Below are 24,999 nucleotides of genomic sequence, written 5' to 3'. Positions count from 1 at the left end.
AACACTCACATGCACAAGCAAACATTTACACACCACACACCCAAAAGAACATCCCTGTATTATGCTAATATAACCATGTGGTTTTTGGTGCTCACCTCCTTTTTCGTATTGTCAGATCCAGTTTCTCTGCTCAAAACCAGCAATTATCTTGGTCCTGTTTACTTCCTCATACTTCCCAGAAATTCACTTTCTTGTTTCTCTTTCTCTTTTGTCAGTGTCACGCGTCTGTCCTTTGGTATACCAAAGGTACTTGGGCATAGCACTGGGGCTTCTCTGGACATGGGGACATGGGGACTAGCTAGCAGTGTGAGATTATCTGCTAGTCTCTGACTCTTCACATTTCCACCCTTGCTGCTCCTTTCCATGACGGAGGAAACAAGCTTCCCTCTGCCCCACAACAGTTTATGGGTTCTTAAAGTGGCTGCCTATGAGAAACATTAGCCCGCCCAGCATCTCTGATATGGGGCTGATTCTGACAGGGCCACTGGCCTGGGTGTGACAACCGTGCTATGTAGTGAACTAAGACAATGCCATTTTTCCTTTGTCTGCCAGGATCAGGTATGACACCCCATCCTTGTGCAGGCTGAGAGCCCAGGCTTTGGTGACTAGGGGGCGCGCGCCGGCTGTGGGTGAACCTCCCTTCCTTTTCCCGGCGGCGAGGGGTTGGACCCTCAGGTTTCCGCGAGCTGCGGCCAGGCGGAGGGCGGAGCATCCGGAGGCCGGAGCGCAGGGGGCGGGGCTGGGCCGCCACCCGGCGGGCACGAGAAAAGGAAGGTGCGGGGCGTCCGAGTGTCGTTCTGCAAACTGCCCCAGCCTGAAGGCGCCGGGTTCCCCGCGTCGCAGCGTCTGCGTGGTGAGTCCGCCCACCGTCTCGGCACCCTGGCCCTGCGTTCTCCTCCGGGGGTCGGTGCGGATCTCAGTTTAGTATCTGTTCGGTCCTTGGCGGTGGCGGGGCGCCTGCGCCCCCGCGGAGCTGTGGGCCGGGCACGGGCGGGCCTGGGGCGCGTGCTTGGTCCTGGTCTGCTTGGGGCAGGCTTCCTGGTGGACCCCGCGCTTCACGCTTCACTCGGCAGGTGCGCGCCAAGTGGGGAAGACCGGCCCGAGGTCCCACTGCGCTCGACTAGGCGCTCTGCCGGGGCCACCCGCAAAGATGAACAAGGGACGGCTACAGCCCGCAAATGGGCCGCAGGACAGCCTCGGGACCTTAACCCGGACACAAACCTTAGACTCCAGCGAAGGGCACCTATACCTATGGACGCCACTGAGCCCCACGGCTCACACTCGCGCCTAAACTGAGAATGTGGCTGCCCCTGCCGCATGTCCAATACAGGATATGGTTTGAAAATATAGGCAGACAGTGGCTTCTGGGTTTCTTTTGCTGTTGTTGTTGTTTGTTTTTTAAGTTTGTTGAATGGTTAGCCAAATAACCCTATAGGATTCTAAAAATAATATGCAGACTTCAGCCACCAAGTGGCTGGGCTAAAAAGGATACACTCATTCATTCATTCATTCATTTATATTCTCAACAAATGAATGTGCACCAGGGGTGGCTCAGGGTGGAACTGTTGTGAGCAGTGAGAGGTCGGACTGAAAGGCCAGGTATTGTCATTCTAGGATGGGCTTGGCCCTCATCTGATAAGCCTTAGATAAGCAATGAAGAGCAGGCTAAACACCCAGCCCAGGCCTCCCTGACTTTCCCAGGTTATTGCCCAGTGCCAGGTCAGGCTTGCTTGCCCTGCCTGGAAATCTGCCTTGAGGCCAGATCTAGGGTGACCTAACTATAAAAGGGAATTAGGGGAAAACTGCAAGACTGATAATAGATTTTCCACATTCCATCTCCACCCAGCCATGACACTTCGAAGTCCTGAGTGCTCCCCTGAGCCTTGGGCAGTGCTGTCCTGGACAAACCCTGGCAGTCAGCTTTGACTGTTCCCTCAGGGGAGTCCAGTCTCAAGTGCCGGGACATTCCAGAAGCTTCAACCTCTGAGTGGGTTTTGTAAGTAGGGAGAATTGTGTGTAGGTAGGTAGGAATTGTGTGTATCCTCGCCTCTGCAGGCCTCTTGCCTAGAAAAGGAAGAGCAGTGGGCTTGGGGTTAGCAGACACGTCACACACTGGTGCAGGTCCCTGAGGAGCAAGGTGCTACCCCCTGGCTACTGTGGTATGTAGTGTTCGCTGCCGGCTTTGGTGATGGCTGATACAGAGAGCCACCAGGATGTGACATGCGCTCGGTTCTGAAGAGATTTGGGTAGGTCTGAGTTGAGTGGAGGGGCTGAGTTGAGGGTGTACTTCAGAAGGGGGCGATTAGGCCAGCTGCAGGGGGTGCTGGGGTAGGGGAGGATGTTCACAGCTTGAGGTCACCTGGTTCCTCTTATTTACACGGAAGAATAGCCTACCCTAGGGCTCAACAGTGCGGGATGCCTGGACTCCGGAAGGAAGGCTCGATGACACAGCCTTTCAGACCTCTTGAAGGGCAGTGCATGCTCTGTCAGCTGCCCGTTTTCTCTCTAGTGAGAGGTTAAGGATTGGGAACCTACCTCTAGGCTGTGTCCAAGGCCATGTCGCCATTCCCATCAGGGATACAGTGAATCTGGTGGTACCTGGGATGTGAGCTTTGAGATCTGTGCTGATTAGATGTTTGCTCTGTGGCTGCATCTCTGGCCACCGTTTGTCAGGCTATGGCGGTGGAGGGCAGCTAGCGTTCCTGCTTCTGGCCACTCTGCCTGGCTGGGCGCCCTCAGAAGCCACTTGTATCCTTCTGCATAGTAACAGGCCAGAAGAAGACAGCTCAATTGGAGCTGCAGGGTGGAGGATGGCAATGATCAAATACCATACAGAGCTTTCGGTGCCTGGAACGCATACAGGGAGCACTCTGTTTTTCTTTACAATTTTTAAATTTTTTTTATGGTTTTTCAAGATAGGGTCTCTGTATAGCCTTGGTTGGTCTAAAGATCTGCCTGCCTTTGCCTCCCAAGTGCTGGGATTAAAGGTATTCGCCACCAACACCCAGCTACAAATTTATTTTCTTAAGGCAGTAGGCTGCCCAGGCTAGTCTCCAGCTCCTACTCAAGAGTACTTTCTGCTGGGCAGTTGCAGCACTCAGGAGGCAGAGGCAGGCGGATCTCTGAGCTCCAGCCAGGGCTATACAGAGAAACTCTGTCTCAAAAAACAAACAAGCAGACCAAGCGTACTTGCTGCCTCGGCCTCCTAAGTTCTGGGACTATAGTGTGCACCATTTATATTAATTCTCATATTACAGTAATTAGAGACTAGATTATTGCTTCTTTCTTCAACTAGGTAAACTGGGCAGAGAGAGGCTGATTAACTCGCTCAAGTCTCAGTTTCAGATTCAGAGTTCTCAGTTCTCCACATCCCCAGGGATGTGAATCATGGGGGCTGATCGACCTCAGGGGGAAAGGAGCAGAGAGAATGGCCATAGACTCATTTGTTTTTCAGGACTAGGGACAACCCAGGGCCTGGTGGGTGCCAGATGTGTCCTCTGCCACTGAGTCAGACCTGCACCTTCCCTTCTTGTGGACCCCTCTCCTAGCAGCTAGAGGGAGCCAGGGCAGCTAATGATATGAAAGGAGAAGCTGAGGTTTCAGTGCTAGGACCCTATGGTGGGGCTTCCCCCAAGAACCATCCTGGCAGATGTCCACAAAACACCAGAGAAACCATGCTCCAAGGCCCTTACTGGGCTGACTGGGGAGCCTGTCCCTCCAGGAGCACATCTCATTAGGCAAGGCCATTGTGCTGGCATCTTACCTGTTGTCCATTCTGCTCTCCCTGACATAACTCGTCTAGAGTGTGGGAGACAGGAAGCTGCTGCTGAGCGGTGCAGGCCCACTGCCAGCTCTGGCCCTTAAGTGTGGTGCAAGCAAATCCAGTCATCTCCTCATTGTATTTTCTGCTGGCCTGGGTACCCCCATTCCCTCCATGACCAGCTTTAAAAAAAAAAAAAAAAAAAAAATCATGGGGGTGGGGCCAGAAGGCAGAGGGCAGAGGGCAAAGGCAAGGCAGACACTGCAGAGTTGCCTCTGGGTCATTTGCCTGCCCCCTGCTGGCTCACTCGTAGGACATCTTAACTTCCTTTCTTGTCCCACCCAATGCTTAGATCTTGCAGAAGCCCAGGTCCCTGGCAGGAAAGGTAAGCCAGGAACGGTAGAATGACCAACTTCTGAGGGTCTAGTGGAGCCATAAGTGATGGGAAGCTAGAGCTCGAGGTGCACAGACCCCTCACACCACCCTTCAGCTGTATTTGTTTGTTTTTGGCAGTGCTTGTGGTTAAATGCAGAATCTTTTTCCCACTAAGCAGGGGTTCTACCGCTGACCTACAATCTTGTTCTTTTTTTTAAATGTTTATTTATTTAATGTACTTTGGCTTTATTTGCATGCATGTCTTTTTATGGTGTCAGATCAGGAAGTTACAGACAGTTGTGAACCACCATGTGGATGCGGGGAACTGGACCTGTGTCCTTTGGAAGAGCACCCAGTGCTCTTAATCTCTGAGCCATGTTTCCAGCCCTATACTCTTGTTCTTTTTTGTTGTTTTTGTTTTGTTTTAGAGACAGGGTTTCTCTGTGTAGCTTTGGAGCCTGTCCTGGCACTCACTCTGTAGACCAGGCTGGCCTCAAACTCAGAGAGCTCCTTCTGCCTCTGCTTCCCGAGTGCTGGGATTAAAGGCGTGAGCCACCAACGCCTGGCCCAGCTATACTCTTATCCTTAAAATCATTGTGTTGCTCACATAATGGTTCATGTCTGTAATGGCAGCACGTGGGAATCCAAGGCAGGAATCTGAGAACAAGTTCCACAGCGAGCCTGGACTTGTCTCAAGCCCAAATAAGTAAAGGGCTGAAGGTAAAGTACACCTGGCAGAGTAGTTCAATCCCCAGCACAGCATAAACCAGTCACAATGGTGCACACCTGTAATCCCAGCACTTGGGCAGCAGAAGCAGGAGGATCAGAAGGTAAGATCATTCTTGCCTGCATATCAATTCCAGGCCAACTTGAGGTCCATGCTAGGCAAGCATTCTACTAACTGAGCTGTGTCTATGTATATGGGTGTTCTGCTTGCCCCATTTTCATGCCAGAAGAGGGTGTCAGATCCCAGAAGAGGGTCTCAGGTCCCAGAAGAGGGTCTCGGGTCCCAGAAGAGGGTGTCAAAACAGACCATTGTGGCTGCCATGTGGGTTCTGGGAAGAGCAGCTAGTGCTTTTAGTAGTTGAGCCATCTCTTAGGCCTGTGCTCTTTTTTGTTAAACATATTTATTTCGTTATGGAACACACCACAGCATGCATAAGGAGATCAGATGACAACTTCCTGAAGTCTTTCCACTGTGTGAGTCTTAAGGATTGAATTCAGGTCTACAGGCTTGGTACTTGTGCATTTAGCTGCAGAGTCATCTCAACGGCCACTTCCATATTCTTGCTACCTGTCCCTTGTCAAATGTTTTGTAAAAAAAAAAAATCCTCTCTAGGCTGACATTGAACTCACCATGCAGATCAGGCTGTCCTCAAACTTGAAGAAATCCTCCTGTTTTAGCTTCCTGGGTGTTTGAGTACATTTTACCTTCTTAAACATTTTATCTTCCCAGTAGTATCTTTTGAATCATAAACTTTGAAGACCAAATTATATGACTTTCTCTTTTATTACTTACTTCTGGGCTGTGTCTAAGATAATTGCTTAGTAAAAGGGAATTGAGATTTCCTCCCATGTTCTCTTTTTAATTTTTTAATTTTATTTTTAAAATGTGTGTAGGTGTTTTGACTGTATGCCATCTGTGTGTCTGGTGACTTCAGAGGCCAGAAAGAGGCGTTGGATCCCCAGAGACTGGCGCTACGGTTGTAGGCCACCATTTGGATACCGTGAATCAAACCCAGGTCCTGTGGAAGAGCAGCCAGTACTCTGACTGCTGAGCCACCTCTATAGTCCCCTGTGTTCTCTTTAAAGGGTTCAGGTAGCTGTTACACTTAGAACTATCTTTTGTTCTTGTTTTTGTTTTTCAAGACAAGATTTCTCTGTATCGCTTTGGAGCCTGTCCTGGAACTCCTGGAACTCACTCTATAGACCAGGCTAGCCTCGAACTCACAGAGATCCACCTGCCTCTGCCTCCTGAGTGCTGGGATTAAAGGCCTGCACCACCAATGCTTGCTTTTCTTTTTTCCTTTTTTTCCTTTTAAGAATTTGTTATTCAAAGCCAGGTGTGGTGGCACACATCACTCGGGAGGCAAAGGCGGGTGGATCTCTGTGAGTTCGAGACCAGCTAGGTCTCGAAAAACAAAACTACTATTCAGGCTGGAGAGATGATGATCCAGTGGTTAAAAGCACTGGCTGCTCTTCCAGAGGACCTGGGTGTGATTCCTGGCATCCACGTTGTGGATCACCACCCTCCATAACTCCAGTTCCAAGGGATCTGATAGCTTCTGGCCTCCGTGAGTACCAGACACATGTGTAGTACATGGAGATATATGCAGGCAAAGCACCATGTACACAAAATAATTTCTTGTCATTTAATGAGCCTTTCTGGGTAGCTTCAAGTCATCTCCTGGTACCTCCAACACCTGAGTCATTCCAGCTCTTCCGAACTTGGCTATCTCCAGGATAGACTGTTAGGGGGTGTGTCAGGATGCCAGAGACGCCCCATCGTGCCCCTCACGATGGGAGGAGCAGCTGCAGCCTTGTTTGTGGTATCATTTGTCCATGTTTGCTCACTGGCAGTTGGGCTCAGTTCCTCTTAGGTGACTCATAACAGCTTTGTCAGAGTAAACTGGGTTTGTCTTCGGAAGTGGATCCTCTGGTGATGTCCTGACCTGGTATGTTCCATTCTTGCTGATGCTGCCACGGCACCCCAAGTTTCTCTGTCTTCCTTAGTCTGGACAGTATAGCCATGGCCAATGTATGTCTGATAGGAAAGACCTCTATCATATATTTTTTTTAAAATTTAGTTTCTTTTATGTGTTTATTTCCCTTACATGCATGTCTGTGTATCACATGGGTGCCTGGTGTCTGTGGAGGCCAGGAGTCAGAAACCCTGGAACTGGTGTTGAAGACAGTTGTCAGCCACCATGTGGGTGCTGGGTATCAAACCAGGTCCTCTGGAACTGCTCTAACCACTGGACCATGTCTGCAACCCTCCTAGCATTCATTCTGAGATCTTTTGTGTGACACTAGGCAGGAGTACAGATTCGTGCCTTCGCTGGTGGATAATTGGTTGTCCTGTGGTCAGCAGTTGATGAACCATCGAGGACTGGATTATCTTGGGGTCATTCACTGTTCTCCGATTCTCTTTAACCAGGCCCACACTGTCATGACTCTCTAGTGTTATAGTAAGTTTTAAAATCAGGAAGTAGACGCCTGTCTATTTTGTTCCTTTTAAAGATCGTTGTTTTTGAAAATGTCCTCTGCATTCCCTTATGAGTTTAGGAACTGCTTGTCACTTTCTGCAGAAAAGGCCAGCTGGAGTTTGATAGGAACTGTCCTGAGTGTGCCGGTGGCGAGGGGAGACTGTATTCCTACAGTACGGTGTCTTCTCAGCCGTGACTGGTGCAAGCCTTCCATTTTTTCTCTCTCAACAATGTTTGTAGTTTTCGTTTAGTGTCCAGGCCTGACACTTGTACTAAATTTATTCGTAACCATTTTAAATGTTTTGTATGTGTGTATTAATTTTTTTTCATACCACTGGGGTTGACCTCAGACTCTTGGTAGACATGTGTTCTGTTGTGGAGCTACAGACACAGGTCTTGGTATTTTCTATTTTTCTTTTCTTTCTTCCTTTTTTTTTTCCCCCCACATTGGAAGTTTTTTTGAGGGGGAGGTAAGAAAATAAGGTAAAGAGACACAGAGACGGGACAGAAGATGGGGTCAGGAAGAGACAGGAAAAGTCCTGTCTGCCCTCAGGGGATGGGGGGGAAGAAAGCAGTATTTTATATTTCTCGGTGTCATCATAACCATTTTATTTTATTTCTGGATTATCAGTAGTGTATAGAAAAACAGCTCTACAGGTGCTTTCTTCTCTGTTGCCTCTATTTCCTAGAAAATTAGTTCTGGTAGCTTTTTTTAGTGGATTCCTTGGGTGCCGTGTGTGTAAGGTCAAGTCAGATCAAGGTCACCCCGTAGACTCCAGCATGTAGCCAGGCTTGAAAATTATCAACTGGGCTGGGAACCTCGGCATCTGCCTGACATCCTACCTGGGAAGTGGAACTTGATGGCACCCCTGCCTTCCAGTTTGGAATTTGTCTTGGTCCATGACTGGGGCCAAGTGGTCTCCTTGTTAGCACATCAAGGATTCAGTTTTATGGTCTTAACATTTGTTCATCTTTATACATGGGTGACATGTCTGTTCTCTATTGAGAGAGAGCACCAGGTGAAGGACTTGAGCTCACTGAACTCGGTTTTGTGTCCATTTGTTATCTGACGTGTGAGTTCGGGTCTCTCTCCCTTTCCATTGTGTGTGTGTGTGTGTGTGCGTGCCCTTACTTCCCTCACTGTTGGAGTGTGACCTGAGAGTTATAAGCTGAAATATGTACTTTTGTCCCCAAGTTGTTTTGGGTCACATGTTTTATTACACTGGAAAGTAAACTAAAACACACCCTCCCCCACCCCCTATGGTGAACCATAGTACTGGATTAAACCCAGGGCCTTGTGCATTCTAGGCAGCCTTGTTTTAGATTTATTTTAAGACAATGTCTCATTAAGTAGCCTCGGCGAGCCTTGAACTTGTGATCCTCCTGCCTCAGCTCTGGAGTTTAGTGGAGAAGGGCTTTGCCTCGCAGGACTGTGAAGACTTGCTTTGATCTTGGTGTGTCTCTCTCACTGGGACAGCACTATCTGGACAGTCGTCTGTATAATTCACTCAGGGTCATTTTCAAAATTGTGCTTCTACATTTGCAGTGTGAATGAAAAATTGGAATCATGTCAATGCGCTAGATAGTTTAGTTTGTTTTTTTTGTTTTTTGTTTTTGTTTTGTTTTGATGCAGAGTTGGGAACTGGGGATCTTGCTCTTACTAAGCATGTGCTCTGTCACCCAATTGCACCCCCCCAAAAAAAAAAACCTCCAATAGAAACAAATTCAGGAAAGTTTGAAGGTTCCAGATTCACATAGTTAAGGTATTACAAGAATTAGCCATACATTTTATTCTGCCTGCCTTCCCCCTCTTACATTTCTGCAGGTTTATTTATGAAAACAGCTAGTAGAGCTGGTCATTTCTTGGGCATCATCGGCCCTAAGTAGATCTTGTCTTGGTGACATTCTGTGTTCTGCTTTGCCCCTGGGCACCTTGGTGAGTGACTGAGTGGGTATTACAGTAGAATGTGACTTTCTCCATAGTGTTATCACATTTCTACCCATTAGTTGTGTAGATAAACTTCAGTGCGCGCGCGCGCGCGCGCACACACACACACACACACACACACACACACACACACACACACGGCCCAAGGACGCCCAGCTTTGTATGTAACTGCACTTAACGTGCCTTGCCGTCTCCCCTCCTGGTGTGGCCTGTGCCTGCACTTTGGACGCGTGGAAGGAGGCCTTTGTGAAGTTGAGGGTGCTCAGCTACTTTAGGACATTTGGCTTCCATGGTACAAGAGAAACTCTTGGGGCCCCAGGAAAGTGAGGTGGCATCTGTTCATCCTGACACCTGGCCCAGAAGCAGCTCTCCCGCCCACTCCACCTGGTGGCTTCTGGAGGAGGAAGTGGCCTGTGCTGTTCAGTGACCGACAGCCATGACAGCACCGTGAGATGCTTAAGTGTTTTCACACTTGTATCTAATACTCGTGGGTGTAATGGGAAACGCCAAACGAGGCGGGGCTTTAAAGTAAATTTGTTGTTTATTAGTGTGTGTGTGTGGTGGAGACAGGGCACTTGGGGTGGAGGTCAGAGGAACCTGGAATGGGCTCTGCTCCTACCTTTCACACCCTTCCAGGCTGGAACTCAGGTCAGCTGGCTTGCTGGCAGGCACATCTGGCCTGCGCCTGGCTTTAGCTGGTTAAGGAACCCCACACTGCTTTTCTTAGTAGCCATACGAATTTGCATTCTCGGTAGTATGTATACAGTGAATAGACATACTTTTTTTCTTTTTTTTTCATTTTTGCATGTATTGTTACTTTATGTGCATTGCTGTTTTTTGCCTGTTTATATGTCTGTGTGAGGGTGTCAGATCTTGGAGTTACAGACAGTTGTGAGCTGCCATGTGGGTGCTGGAATTGAACCGGGGTCCTCTGGAAGAGCAGCCAGTGCTCTTAACCACCAATCCATCTTTCCAGCTCTACTTTTTCTTTTTTTAACCATGCACCAAAACCTTTCTTAAATTTTAAACAGAGATTCAGCTATTGCTGAAACTTCGGGTTTTTTTTTTTTTTTTTACTTGTGTGCGTGTGGTTTTTTGAGACAGGGTTTCTCCATGTAGTCCTGACTGTTCAGGAACTTGCTTTATAGACCAGGTTGGCCTCGAACTTAGAGATCCATCTATCTCTACCTCCCAAATGCTTTAATTAAAGGCGTGCACCAGCACACCTGGCTATTAGTGAAACTCATAATTTCTAAACTTAAATGGGGGCAGTTGGCTTTAGTGTAGAGTAGTGCCATCAGTGCCCACTGGAAATTGAGACTGAAGAAGTAAGTACCAGCCACCCCTCAGATGGAAGACCAGGCACAGTCTTGACTCTTTCTGGATCAAAAAGCATGGTCAGGTGCTTGCCTGCAAAGATGGGCCTCTGCTGGCAGTGGGGTGCCCACCGTTGAGGGTGGGAGGTGCTTCCTTATCCTGAACCTTGGCCTTCACATTCTCTGTGGTGCAGTGGGTTCCACCTCTAGGGCGACGATCTTGCTGGTCAGAATCTTCACAGAGATTTGCATCTTAACCTGATAATGAAAGTGCAAACTGTGAAAACTGTGACACACATCAGAACACCTAGTCGTAAGGGCTCCACACCGGGCAAAGCCGCTGGTCTGAACGCCCTTCTGTTTTCTTTTTCTTTTCTTTTTTTTAATTTTCTTTTTTTGTTTGTTTGTTTGGGTTTTTTTTTTTTTTTTGGTTTGTTTGCTTTTTGTTTTGTTTTGTTTTTTAAGACAGGGTTTCTCTGTTTAACACTGACTGTCCTGGAACTCACTCTGTAGACCAAGCTGGCCTAAAACTCAGAGATCCACCTGCCTCTGCCTCCCAAGTGCTGGGACTAAGGGTGTGCGCCACCACTTCCTAGCTGGACATACTTCTTAAATTCTACTTAAGTAAGCAGCTTTGGTCTAATCAGTGTGTAGTGGGTCAGAGACACAATTTACCAGCCAAGCTGTCTTGCCAGGTCAGAATGATCCTCCAAACTATTTTCTTCCCATTAAGTCGGAATGCACACTGTCTGCTCAGCCTCATTGTGTGGGCGGAAGAGGAAATGGGTTGGTGGTGTGGGGAGGCCCTGATCCTGTAATGTAGATGTCCTGCAGTCTTGTAGGTGTGTGTAACTAGCTGGCAAACTCACTAGTGTGAGGATTAGCTATTGGAATTTGTGTGGGATGCACTGATTGGTCTGATCAGTCTCCTGAGTGTGGGTAGCAACCCTGAATTCTGGGGAACTGGCTAGGAGGTGGCCTGTGGAGCAGCCGCTGAGACTGCAGGGAGGGAAATTGCAGACCTGACTGACTAGATTGCTGCTCTGGTTCTGTGTGGAAGGCAAAGGAGGCCAGGCTGAGAGCCAGTGGTAGTGGGTGGCCATGACCTCAGCTACAGGTGTGGGAGCGTCCTGATGGGGCCCCACGGGAGCATCGCTTCAGGGAACAGCCACCGACACCATCTTTATGTCCTCTTTCAGGGTGTTTCCTGGACTCTGTGAGCCAGCATTGGTTGGAGCTGCATAGCTTGTACCATGGACTCTCAGGTTAGATTCTGGCATCTTTTCTTTTTGTTTTTCCTGGATGTCCCTGTTAATGATGCAGCATGATCCCTCATTTGACAGGTCTACAGAGATGCACCTCACATATCCAACAGTATTGGTCTCCATTGGTATCTGATAGGGAATTGGTGTGGACTGGAGAATGATCTTCCAGAAGGATGGACTGGCATAACTGTCAACCTGGTAGACATGGCAAGGGCAGGACAGCTGTGTGAACAGAAAAGATCTGGGCTCCCACCTGCCCCAGTGAGGGGCTGAACTGGTTGTGCGCAGTAGTGGTCTCTGAGCATCCCGAAGTCTTCCCTTCCAGTCGGCCACAGCCCGCAAGTCAGGGCTGTTGTCTCCTGCTGTCCCGTAGGGCCCCTAGAGAGTAACCCTGTCACGTGGTCCTTCTCCCCGGGGCAAGAGTGGATGCTGTTGCCCCTTCCTTTTTACCTTTGGGCAGGAAAGCTGAGGCACAGACATTAGGGAGTTTGCTCACAGGGTTCAGGCCACAGTGAAATGTTGGCATTTTCTTCTTGTCTTGGCATTTGACCCCTGCCCCATTGGAACTTGCATTTTCTTGTAGATGTTTCTGACTTTTTGAATTTTTTATTCCAGCTTTTTATGATAAAATAACATAAATTTAGCATTTTTTACATCTGTTAAGAGCACAAACGTTAAGTAACCCCAAGTGTCTAAGCTTTCTAGTACTTGAGGGCCTCATGGTACACGCATAGCTGTTTGAGAGCTCCTCCCTGGCGCTCCTCCCCGGCGCTCCTCCCTGGGTGCTGCTTTTGGATACACTATATAGATCTGCAGTGAGGAGCAGAGAGGCCTGTGAACAAGACCGTCTCTGCCAGCTCTGGGAGCTCTGATTATGCACATATCCCCCTGAAGTGGGGCAGGCTGGGGGGAGGAGGGGACAAAGGCAGAGTCTGACCTGGGTCAGCACTCCCCAGTGTTTGTCCAGCACCCTCTGCCTGCCAGGACCACCCTGGGCTCATGAAGGGAATGATGGAGAAGATGGGCTTGTTGCTGGGAGCAGAGCCAGTGCAGTCAGACTCAGCATGTAAATATGGATGGAATTGAAATGATGACATTTGCCTGGCTTCCCTGAGGCAGTGTACAGGCCTTACCCTGGAAGCGGCTTCCTCAGTGGGTGTTTCCAGGAGTTCTGTAGAAGGTGGCTAGATCACCGCCTGGTGTCTACAGGCGACATTAGTTGGAGAAGATGCTGCACTATGCCACCACTGTGGGCCTCTTACTAGAACTTTTGGATCCTGAGAGTTATTGGTTCTTACAGGCATGAGCCTCAGGTCCAGCTGTGCCCTGACCCAGCTTCCATGAACCCTCCTGACTGCCTTTCCATCTTAGGTCAGCAACGGCTCAGGCCTGGAGGCTGAGCACATCACAAACCTGCTGGTGTTCGGCTTCCTCCAAAGCTCCAAGTCCAATTTCCAGCAAGAACTCAAGGCGCTGGGTCACGACTTGTCCGTGCCAGTGTACCTGGATTCAGACCTCGAGGACGAGCTGCAGACCGATGGCAGCCGGGCCAGCCGCTCCTACCCGGGAAGAATACAGCCAGGTAGGCCCTGTCCTTGCCCCTTCACCCACATCTAGGCTTTACTGCCCCCTAAAGTTCCAGGAATCTTTGGGGCTCGGTCTGTAACCCTACATTGCCAGGTGCTTACCTGTGTGCGTGTCATGTGACTTGTCTTGTGATCTGTGCTGGGTTTTGTCCAGTCATGTCCAATTCATTATCCCCTGTTTTGGGACTAATTAGAAAGTTCCTCCTTCTAATGAGCTGAGTTCTCTTCCGGTCTGGACCCAAGTCTCCGCTCTGGACCAATAATGGAATGTTTTTTACGGCAGGAACCAAGCAGGTACATTGTTGCCAATGACTGGAAGCTGGTGGAGATTTTATAACTGAGAGGTGCCCCTAGCTTAGGACTCAGCCACTCTGTCTGTCACCCCTGGCTGAACCTGCGTCTCACCACTGTGTAGACTTTGTCCTCCCCTAACCTGAGCCCAAGGCTCTGTTTGCAGCCTCTGTTTTATCCTCTCTCTGTTCTGGTGCTGTATTCGCAGCAGGGGAGGAGACTTCCTAAAGGCTGGGATGTGTCACGTGCTTGGAGCACTTGTGGGTAGTGTGCAGCTTGGCATTATGTGAGAAGGTCTTCAAAATGTGCAGGCCTGGGGCTCTGCTCACCAGTGTGTTCCTGGACTGGAGACTGTTGGGTGATTTTTTTTTTTTTTTAATTCGTGTCTGTCTAGATATGGGGGTATCCACATGCCTTAGCATACTCCCAAATATAGTTAGTGTCAGAGTTGGCTCCTTCTTTCCACCATGTATGACCCTGGTGGGGGTCGAACTCAGGTTGTCAGGCTTGGCAGCAAGCGCCTCTGAGCCAACTCACTGGCCCTCAGTTGATTTTTGATCCTGGTTGGAATCACTGCTCTGTAGGCCTCTGGGACCTCCAAGCCCTAGTCCGAGGCCTTCCAACCCTGCAGACCAGGGGCTGGAGGTGTAGGTTAGAGGTAGAGAGTGCCTAGCCTTTCTAGGGCCCTGGGTTTGCCGCTAGCAATCAAGCAAACAAAAGATAGTCAACCTCTCAAGCTAGACTTGGTGCCTGTTGCTAAGCCCAGCTTCCCTGGCCTTGGCATCTTGGGCACGGAGGCTGCGCTGCCCTTAAGTGGTTGTGAGGGAGACCAACACTGCTTTAGCTTCTCCCCACCCCCACACACACCCTGTTAATTTTTTTTGAGATAAGGTGTCACTCTGTCACCCTGGCTAGCCTTGCTATGTAAGTCTTTCCCCTGCTTCTTTCTACGTCAGTCCACGCCTTCTGACGTCAGAGCCTGACTGAACTCACAGGGTGTCAGTGAAGGCAACTGTGGGGCTGACACTTGATCTCACTGAGGCTGTGGAGAAGTCTGGTCTGATCTGACTAGGAAGAGGGGCAGAAGCTTCAGCAAGTAAGTGTGCAGAGAGGAGGAGACATAAAGTCACAGGAAACCGAAGCCAAGTAGTGCCAGGTCACTTCAGCGGACGTGAGCAAGCACTGGAAAGGCCTCAAGGAGAGCAGTATGACATGCATCGTCAGAGTGAGGGCCAGGCACGCAGGCACTGAGTGCTACAGGCGCTCGCTCCCCTGTAAGAGCAGCAATGAGGACAGGACAGACAGTACAGACAGAAGCCGTCTGTCCCTCACTCCCAGTGTTGAGTATCTTGGGCCTCCCGCCACTTCCTTAATGTGACAAGATCCAGCTCATCATAGCCTCTTCCTGGTGCTGAGACACGGGGTGAGCCTTCGTTGTGGGCCCCAGTTTGACAGCTGACTGAGGGAGGGAGCATGTCCCTGTCGGGACAGTGGGGAGCCACAGGGTTCAAACAAAACCACGGTGATAACTACTTAACTACCGTGATATGCACGCCTTTAGTCCCAGCACTCGGGAGCAGAGGCAGGCAGATCTCTCTGAGTTCAAGGCCAGTCTGGTCTACAGAGCGAGTTCCAGGTCAGACTCCAAAGCAATACAAAGAAACCCTGGAAAACCAAAAAAAAAAAAAACAACACCCTACAGTGATATTTAGTGAGCACTTTTTAGGAGCTGTATCATGAAATTACTTACTGGGCACCAACTGAATGCCACTCATGCATTGTTCTTAAGTGTTGGGTATCTCACAGTAAACCACAAGATTTTAAAATTAGTTTTTCAGGAGCTAGAGAGACAGCCTGTGATTAAGAGCATGCTACTCTTACAGAGGACCCAGGTTCAATTCCTCCCTGTACATGGTGGCTCACAACCCTAGTTCCGGGGGATCCAGTCCCCTCTTCTAACCTCCATGGATACCAGGCACATAGGTGGTACACAGACATGCATGCAGGCAATACACTCATACACATAAACAAATTAATCTAAACAGAATTACAGTTTTTCAGAAGCGCACATGTAAGCAGCTGTGTCAGACAACAGACATAGATAAAAGCGCATAGTAAGTGCCTAAAAAAGAAAGAAAGGGGAGCAGACTGGGACAGAGACCACACAGTAGGGCCAGGCAGTGGAGAGGCAGGGCAGCATCAGAAACCCCAGAAGGGGCAGCTTGAGAAGAGACAGGGCAGAGCAGGACAGTCCCGGTTGACTGTGTGGACACACAGTAGCCCTGGGTGTTTACGGAGTGAGAGGGCTGGGAAACTACACTCCCCCCTTGTGAGGAGGTGAAGGGTGCTTGGTCTCTGGGCACGCAGCAGAGTTGGGACAAGATGCTGCTGACTACACAGCCCCTTCCCTAGTGCCTGGCTGGTCCCAGGCTCATCTCAGCCGTGTCTCAGAGTAGCTGCAGCTCTGGGCCTTTTCCCGGTGGCAGCAAGTGTGTGATCTGCAACACTTGCTCAGCCAGCCTCGGGCTTTCCCTGGACTCAGGGCCATCTGCAGCTAGTCCCCACGAGGGCATGTGTGGCGGGCGGTAGGAAGTGGCATGAAGCTGTTGACCAGGACCATTGTTGAGTCTTGTTTGTGTTTGCTGCCCAAATGTTCAGATTCTGTGAGCCAGGAAGAAATCATCCAGAGCATTGCCCATCACCTCGCCCAAGTAGGCGATGAGATGGACCACAGCATCCAGCCCACACTGGTGAGAAATCTGGTGGCACAGTTCATGAACGTCAGCCTGTCGGAGGAAGTAAGTATGTGACTCTAGCCTTCTAGCTCCTCTTCAAAAGCACTTGGGACGTGCAGGGATGGTTCCCTTCATAGAGCCAGTCTCTCTCAGGAAGTGAGTTCATTCCTTGACTGCCACCAGCATGGTCTCTCCAAAGAATTCAGTCAGTTGAGATGTAGGATCCGGTAAGTCAGAGTCCAGAATTTAGAGGATCAAAATGCCTGATCCTTACAAGAAGACCTGGTCTTCGCTCTGGGGAGTCAGGTGAAGACACCAGTAGAGACCTTGATGTCATTTTCCTCAGGGTGGCAATGTAGCCTCTGCTTGGCTTTGTGGCTATATTAGTACACAGAAACTGACAAGACGCCACCAAAGCTTGTTCCTCAGCCATGTCCTTCCCGAAGGGGGGGGAGAGAGAGACCAGGCTGGCCTCTGCTCCCAAGTGCTGGGATTAAAGATGTGTGCCACCATCGCTCCGTCCCCCTTTCTAATAACATTTAAAGTTAATTACATGTCTCTGCGTGCACCTTGTGTGTGAGTCCGTGCACACACTTGCAGATGCATGCGGAGACATCAGGCCATCGTGAGCTGTTGTATGTGTCTGCTGAGAACTGAATTGGGTCCTCCAGAAGAGCAGTGCATGCTCTTAACCTCTGAGCCACCACCCCAGGCCTCATGCTCTAGTGTCTGCCTTTCCCACTTAAGGAAAGATCATGTAGTCCCCAAAGCCAAGTACATCAGTAAGGTGAGCCTCAAACATCCTCCTCAGCAGCCGGTTCTGTAAGAACTGCCTGCCCAGAGCGACTCAGTAGTGTACACAGGCTGCTCAGTAAACACACTGGTGGGTGCATGCCCCATGCCCCCCTCCGCCACTCCCCCTGCCCAGCGCTCTTAGCTGTATAATCACCACTGCCCGTGAAAGGGTTCTGTCCTTTGCCTGGATCAGTCCCTCTAAGGGAAGAGTGTCAGTAAACTGTCTTCTCTCACGTGCAGGACAGACGGAACTGCCTGGCCAAAGCCCTCGATGAGGTGAAGACGGCATTCCCTAGAGACATGGAGAATGAAAAGGGCATGCTGATAATGACCTTGCTACTGGCCAAAAACGTGGCCACTCATTCGCCGTCCTTGCTCCGTGATGTCTTCCAAACGACAGTGAACTTTATTAACCAGAATTTACTCACCTATGTGAGGAACTTGCTTAGAAATGTAAGGACCAGTGACAGCAGCCCCTGGCTTTCGTGGAGTCCCATGGTCCTTGCCTGCTCGCCTATTCTATTCTTTTGACTGTTCAGAATCCAGCAGAGCCTTCTGCTGAAGTCCTGTCACCGCCATCTCCCTTCTTACTGACCGCAGGCTGTGTTCAGATGAGGGGCAAAGGCTGTTTCACACCCTGGTGGGACCCAAGCAGGGTGGGGAGATAGAGAATGACAGCCAAGGCCCAGCTCCCTTGGGCTACTCTGTACTGTCGGAAACTTAAGCTTAAGTATGTGTGTGCTGTGTGCGTGAATGTGAGCATGTGTGGGGTGCCTGTGGAAGTCAGAGGTTACCAGGTGTCTTCTTTTAGCTTGCTCTACCTGTCTTTCTGAGGTAGGGTCTCAGTGAAGCTGAAGTTTGTCATTTAGACTAAACTAGTTGGCCAGCGTGCCCTGCCCCCCCCCCATCCCTTCCCAGCACTGGGTTACAGATGAGTGCCTCCAATGGTTTCTGGTTTCTATGTATTGGTGCCCTACCTGTGTGTACCATGTGTGTGCCTGATGCCTGCAGAAGCCAGAAGAGGGTGCTGGATTCTCAGGACTGAAGTTGCAGGTGGTTGTGAGCTTTGATATTGTGCTGGGAATTAAGCAGGGTCCTCTGGAAGAGCAGTCAGTGGTCCTAAGGACCGATCCATCTCCCCAGCCTCCAAGTCTGGTTTTCAGATGAGTGCTAGCAATCTGAACTCAGCTCATCATGCCTGCATAGCAGCTCGCTGGGCCATCTCCACAGCCCCAGGCATAATAGAAGTAATCAAAACATTAATTTGTGTGTGTATGTATGTTTGTGTGGGGGCATGTGTGTCAGAAGACAACTTGTGGGCATGGTTCTCTCCTTCCATTGTGTGGGTCCCAGGAATTGAACTCAGGTCATCAGACTTGGTGATATACGCCTTAACACACTGAGCCATCTCACTGGCCATAATTTAAAATCTTTAAACGTGTGCTTCCCAAGGATCAAGGAGAGAAACTAATAGGGATAATAATTGAATGTGAGAAGCTATCCAAGCTCTCCAGTGGCCTGAAGACATGTCCATTGTGAAGGTAGCCATGCATTTTATTTTGGTGGCACTGGGAATGAACTCCAGAGCCTTGTACATGCTTGGAAGAGTGCTTACACCAAGCTTCTGCCTTCCTGCTGCTCAGAAAGCCAAGTGTCCTTAAAGTCTCATGCTCTGGTCCACAAACCCAAGTAGAAGCTAGATGGACAGATCTAACCTGTAATATTTGCAAATGTTAGGAATTTTAGAACATGTCAGAAACACTACCTACAAGTCCCTTTTTGGGGGAGGAGGTTGGTTGTTTATTGGGAGAAGGCAGAGTCCTCACTCTATCTCAAGATGGCATGGAATGCAAGGCAATCTTCCTTCCTGCCTCAGCTTCCTGAGTGCTGGGACTTCAGGCATGCACCACCCACAACACATGGGCAGGGGTGCTGGGGACTGAGCCCAGGTCTCTGTGTGTCGGGCAAGCAGTTTGCAGAGCACCGAATCCTAGGATGAGACTAACCCTGCTGCTCTCTCGTCAGGAGATGGACTGAAGGAGGCCTGCAGAAGCATGACTGGCTGAGACCCAACGTGGTAAAAACGGTGAAGCCGCCTCCACAGGAATGCGGCCACGTAAACACACGCTGGAGTGAAGACAGCGCCCAGATAATGGCTGTCTCCCTATTTTCAGGACAATGTTTTGAGCTGGTGACTTAAGTTTTCTACACTGAGCTAGTCTAATGAAGATGCCAGTGTGCGTGTATCTGAAGGGCTTGTGGCAGCTCCTGCATCCATCCCTTGTACCTCTATCTGATCAGCTGTACAGGTTCCCACTTGGAAATTAAACATAAAGCAGGCTGTAAGGCAGAAAAACTTACTTGTAATGTGAAGTTACTGTTCACGAGAGGCTAGCTTTGGGACGCTGTCTTCACCATGCAGGCGGGCTTCTGTTTCAGAACAGTGCTAGGAGTGAGAATTCCACCCAGTGCTCAGAAGGCCGCAGCCTCCTTTGTAAAAGCCGAATGGCAATGAGGTTTGAGACTGTGTTCTGTTCTTAAAACCATGGGAAGCACTGACCACTCACCCCATCCACCCACCCACAAGGGTTTGCTAAAGATCTCTATCCCAGTGCGAACAGTTATGCACACCATCTGTGTGATGTCAGTCATTACAAACAGGTTCTCGCTAGGGAACACAGCTACACAAGCAACAGCTGCAGTAGCAGGCTCAACCAGAATGAATAGGAGATCTGAAAGAGCCAGTAATCCAAACAGTCCCATTGTCACATGCAGGCACACACACACACACACACACACACACACACACACACACTCACTGAGCATGCAATAGAGTGGGCCACCATCTCAGTCAAGTTCACAGAGATAACCTCCAGTCACATCTGATGTCTGATATACTTCCTGGGAGGCAAAGCAAAATTGTGCCCTTTTCCCCATGCCAACACTCTAGAAAGATTCTATGTATCAAAGCCAAATGTCCCCTCTCTGCTTTTGTATTTGGGAGACAAGGTCTCACTGTGTATCCTCAAATGCAGGGTGATTCTCCTGCTAACTTCCTAATGCTGGGATTGCAGGCATGAGCCACCACTACTTGCTAAGCATCCCAATGTTTAATCCACTCCAGCCATGACAGTTTGCTGTATCGTGGAAATGGGTAAATTTTTCTTTAGACATGATCCTTGTGTGGGTATAATTGATGGATGATTTTAATTCAGAAATATTTTTCATTCTGTTCTAAAAATATGTGAATTGGTTTAAGTGATAGAAATTTGTTTCTTCAAAATAAAGGCTTTCCTCTCTAAAAGATGCTTGCACAGTGACATCTCCCAGATGATGGAGTGCATCAGGCAGGGCACACCATTCCTGATCTGACCTTCAGGATCCAGCATAAACACAAGTGTTTTCCAGAGACGTATTTTTGAAGGTCAGGGTTGTGCTATCAGAACTGAGCGGCAAACCAAGAAAGCACACACTTTACGTACATAAGACTTCAAAGTCAAGAGTAGCAGACAAACAGATGAGTGAGTCACCATTTACCATAAAATCTCATTTTATTGTCACCTCCAGGGTGCTCCCCACAAGACATTGCTTCTGACTGAAAGCAGTTTTGTCGTTTTCCATAGAGAAAGAACAGATTGGGCAGAAAGTAGACAGCAGGACGGGAAAGGAGCCAGAGCAATTCACATTAATGAGCTGAGCAAGGCAAGACGATCTCGGTCAGCTGACCAGCACAACCGAGTGCCGCCTGAGTCAAGTGCTTACGATAATTTTATTTAGTTTTGGTTTTTTGTTTTTCGAGACTGAATTCCTCTGTAAAGCAGCTCTGGCTCTCCTGGAACTCACTCTGTAGACCAGGCTGGCCTGGAACTCACAGAAATCCACCTGCCTCTGCCCCCCCCCCCCCCCCCCCCCCAGTGCTGGGACTAAAGACGTATGCCACCATGCCCAATGCTAATTTTATTTTTTAAATAGGATCCCATGTATTAAAAGTTGACTGTTAGTTCTTAGCCAAGTTTGGCCTTGAACATCATCTTCCTTTACCTGAGTGCTGGGATTATAGGTATGGATGCCATGCCCAGTTTATGTGGTGCTGGGATTGAACCCAGGACTCCATGTATCCCGGGCAAACAACTTTAGCAGCTCTATGTATCTGCCTGACTCTGCTATGTAATAATTACCAGTCCAGTACTTTGGGGATGGAGGACAACAAGGTACTAGAAACAGTTTAACCAGAGTTAGGAGAAAGAGGCACTTTTAATCTGAAGGGAGAAAGATTACAAGAGCAGAGAAAATACAGGTCCAGGGAAAAAAAAGTTTTTCTTTTCCTTCCATGCTGGCCAACAAATGGCCCATGTACACAGGGACCAGACAGATCTTTTTAACCCTCACTAAGGGAAGATGTAGCTTACCTTCCTGGGTGGGGAAGGCCTCCACAAACCTGTCATCTCAAAATGATAACTGTGGTGCTGGCAAGATTGCTCCATGAGTAAGGTGCCTTCCACCAAGTGTCGGGACTCACATGGCGAAAGGAGGGCACCAACTCATCTCACAAGGTGTCCTCTGACTCCCCCACACACAGTGACATGTATCCACACAGTGTATAAATTAATAGCTTCTCATGTCGAAATGTTTGCTGGAGGAGTTATGTCCAGTAACCAGGTTCTTCTGCAACGCAAAGAACAGGTCTGCAGAAGTGTCTAAAATAACTTCTGAGAGGACAGGAGAATCCCGAGCTGGCTGCTCCAACTTGGGCTGTGGCCTTGCAAGTGTCCCTGAGACAGTTCTGACCCGAGTGACACTGAAGCAGCTGAGGGACTGGCCCTTGTGTAAACGGGCAGGGGCGTAGGAAGGGCCCTACTGGCAAATGGGACATGGCAAGCCAAGTTGGGGCTTGGGGAAGGGCTGTGTGAAGAAGACAGTGTGTTCATCTTTAACAACTCTACTTAAAGGTTACACAGCTGTAGAACCAGAGTGGATTCTGATGGACAGACACAGCACTGTTCTGTGGCAAGATTTCATTAGGGAGCACTCTTATCACATAAGTAAGATGGAAGACTATCGGGTCATCCCTGAGTCTGAGTATCAAGAAACCAAAATCCTCTAGGTGTGCCTATATCCTCCATATGCCTGCCCTGGGCTGACTGATGGCCACAAGGGAAAAGGACCAGAGGGATCAGAAAGGATCCGGGCAGTGCTGGCACATGCCTTTAATCCCAACGCTTGGGAAGTAGAGGCAGGTGGATCTCTGCAAAGTTCAAGGACAGCCTGGTCTACAGCTCAAGTTCCAGGACGGGCTCCATAGCTACTGAGAAATCCTGTCTCAAAAAAAAAAAAAAAAAAAAAAAAAAAAAAAAATCTGCCAAAAGGGAGAGATGTGTCAAGTGGTTGCTTTTGCCTGTCGCAATGCATATCTGATGATGGCAGCTGTGTCAGATGGCCTGACTGTATTTATAGCAAGCAGACAACACATTAAATAAGAATGCTACCGATCACTCAACTGCCATAGGGCAGCCCTGAGGCACCTCACCCAGCTAAAGGGATGACAGTGCAATCGGAAGTCACTGAGCATATACCCTTAGTTTTCTGTACTCAGTGAGTTCCGTATGGGGGCTGCACCTAGCCTGCTGTGTGCAATAAACTGACACAGCTGTTGATGGGCACTCGCCAACACTGGTAAGGTCACTAGGAAAAGCATGAGGCCTGGAATCGGGAGTTTTCACTCACTGCCTTGCCTCTGATAAGCTAGCCAACTAGATAAACCAGGAGTTCTGGGTAGGTTCCTACTCAGTCAAGTATGAGTGGCTCCTAGGACCTGGAGGGACCACAGGTATGAAAGTCTAGCCTCTAGCATGTATTCCTAAGTGCTCAATATCAGCAGAAGGGGCACCAGCCCAAACTACCACCTCACAAATGGAGGTTCTCAGGGCTGTACTGTCGCTAAAAGATTGTGTGTGTGTGGGGGGGGGAGGGGGGGGCTGATCATACTACTGAGAGAGAATTCATGAAGACCTAAAATAAAGGACTTTTCCAAGACAAGGTTTCTCTGTATTGCTTTGAAGGCTGTCCTGGAACTAGCTCTGTAGACCAGGCTGGCCTCGAACTCACAGAGATCTGCCTGCCTCTGTCTCCCGAGTGCTGGGATTAAAGGCGTGCGCCACCAGCGCCTGGCAGGACTTCTTTTCTTAGCTAGAAAGTGTAGTTTCTATAAAGTAGCTCTTAAAATGTCAAATGCCCACCTCTCACCTTTGGAGCGAAAGGCAGAGCGGGCACTGTGTTCTTCTGATTGAGGGACTTCACAGAGACAAAGACGAGCAGTGGCAGCTGTGACTCTCAGGACTTCACTCCCCCTAGGACAAATGACACCTGCAGGGACTGGAACATAGGCAAGAGGGGCCGGGGTGCTTTGGGTGAGGCCAAACGAGCATGCTAATCTAGCGCAGTGGTTCTCAACCTTCCATGTTGTGGTGTGGTGACCTCCAACCATACAATTATTCTTGTTGCTACTTCCTAACTGCAATTTTACTACTGCTATGAATTATAATGTAAATACCTGATATGCAGGCTGTCCGATCTTCTGCGCGTGCAAGCGCGTACACACACACACACAAAGGGCTCTCGACCCCCCAGGTTGAGAACCGCTGATTACACCATCTTCTAGAAGGCAGTGAAGGTCATGCAAGTCCCTCTTGCTAAGGCACTCTGGACTCAGATTTGTCACTTCAGTACAGAAGATTAAGTTGGTATTCTTTAACTCTGGTGTTTCTGTCAGGAAAACCCCAGAGTGGAGCAGTTAAGAATTCTGTGAAGGGTTGAGGTGTAGGAGCACGCAGCACAGGCCCCGTGTGAGCAGTCCCAGCACGAAGTACACACAGAGGTGACTCGACTGTGATGCTGTGTCCCCTAACCATTAGTCTTGGGGAAGAACAGTCTCCTATCAGTCCCCCAGATGAACAAGGACTTGACAACTAATTTTAAAGTAACAATAAAACCAGGTGTGGTGACACATGCTTGTAATCTCAATCCTGAAGGCTGGATTACAAGTTCAAGACCAACCTAGGCTACACAGCCAGACTGCCTGTTTAATTTGTTTAAAGTAATGACAAACCTAGGGTCTGCAGTGACAAAAGCATCTTGTGATGGCTGCTCCATCCCACTGCCAAGCACAGGGCAATGAAATGCCGCACACCTACATCCCGGGGAAAAGATCCCTGTGGGAGGAAACAATGAGAAGTTACCATCACTACCATCACCCAGGAAAACACGCCTGCGCAAATTAGGCTAGTGTTCGCAGGGAGTAAAATACAGCAACAAGCAGTTAGTCACTCCCACACGAACGAGGCTGTCAGCCCTTAAATGGGCTGTACCAGTGGGTGTGAGAGGGTTAACACAGGAAGAAAAAACTTAAAAACAAACAAGTAAGGTGACCCACCAGTCTCTGACCCATGAGACAGAATATAGGGCCATGTCACCTGTGAGAACTAAGGATACTTCTCCCATCTCCTCCAGCTACACTAGAGCCTTTCACTTGAGCCAACATTCTCTACGTGGGACACAAACTCACAACAGGGCATCACAGTGCGACACATGGACAGGACACACAAACATGCTCTAATCTCGTCCTTCATCAACTCTTTGAAGTACTTTTGTAGGGATGGTTTCTTTAAAAAAATAATTTTTAAAAAATCAAGCGCAATTAAAACATCAGTTCTTGGTGATCAGGAG

At 49.1% G+C, this 24,999-nt stretch overlaps 1 protein-coding gene across 2 annotated transcripts; it reads left to right on the top strand.

Moving 5' to 3' along the window:
• Window positions 1-799: 799 nt before the first annotated feature.
• On the top strand, window positions 800-20,581 carry Bid (BH3 interacting domain death agonist). Of its 2 annotated transcripts, none has more exons than XM_051203710.1 (6): window positions 800-853; window positions 11,805-11,870; window positions 13,242-13,452; window positions 16,406-16,545; window positions 17,518-17,730; window positions 19,303-20,581. In XM_051203710.1, exons 2-6 carry the CDS (start codon window positions 11,859-11,861, stop codon window positions 19,312-19,314), a joined length of 588 nt encoding a protein of 195 aa, XP_051059667.1. In that variant the 5' UTR covers window positions 800-853; window positions 11,805-11,858; the 3' UTR covers window positions 19,315-20,581. The 2 variants fall into 2 exon arrangements, with proteins under 2 accessions (XP_051059667.1, XP_051059668.1); XM_051203711.1 differs by lacking the exon at window positions 800-853 and adding an exon at window positions 6,738-6,810.
• The last annotated feature ends 4,418 nt before the right edge of the window (window positions 20,582-24,999 follow it).

This window comes from Phodopus roborovskii, unplaced genomic scaffold (assembly GCF_943737965.1).
Source record: "Phodopus roborovskii unplaced genomic scaffold, PHOROB, whole genome shotgun sequence".
NCBI classification, from domain to species: domain Eukaryota; kingdom Metazoa; phylum Chordata; class Mammalia; order Rodentia; family Cricetidae; genus Phodopus; species Phodopus roborovskii.
The sequence above is the reverse complement of the archived record's forward strand: the minus strand, read 5'-3'. Positions and strand labels throughout refer to the sequence as shown.

Excerpts from the sequence above, each read along its gene's own strand:
- Bid (XM_051203710.1), top strand. Across the intron at positions 13,453-16,405 it reads CCCGGGAAGAATACAGCCAG|ATTCTGTGAGCCAGGAAGAA; the intron begins GTAGGCCCTGTC and ends CCAAATGTTCAG. Across the intron at positions 16,546-17,517 it reads ACGTCAGCCTGTCGGAGGAA|GACAGACGGAACTGCCTGGC; the intron begins GTAAGTATGTGA and ends TCTCACGTGCAG.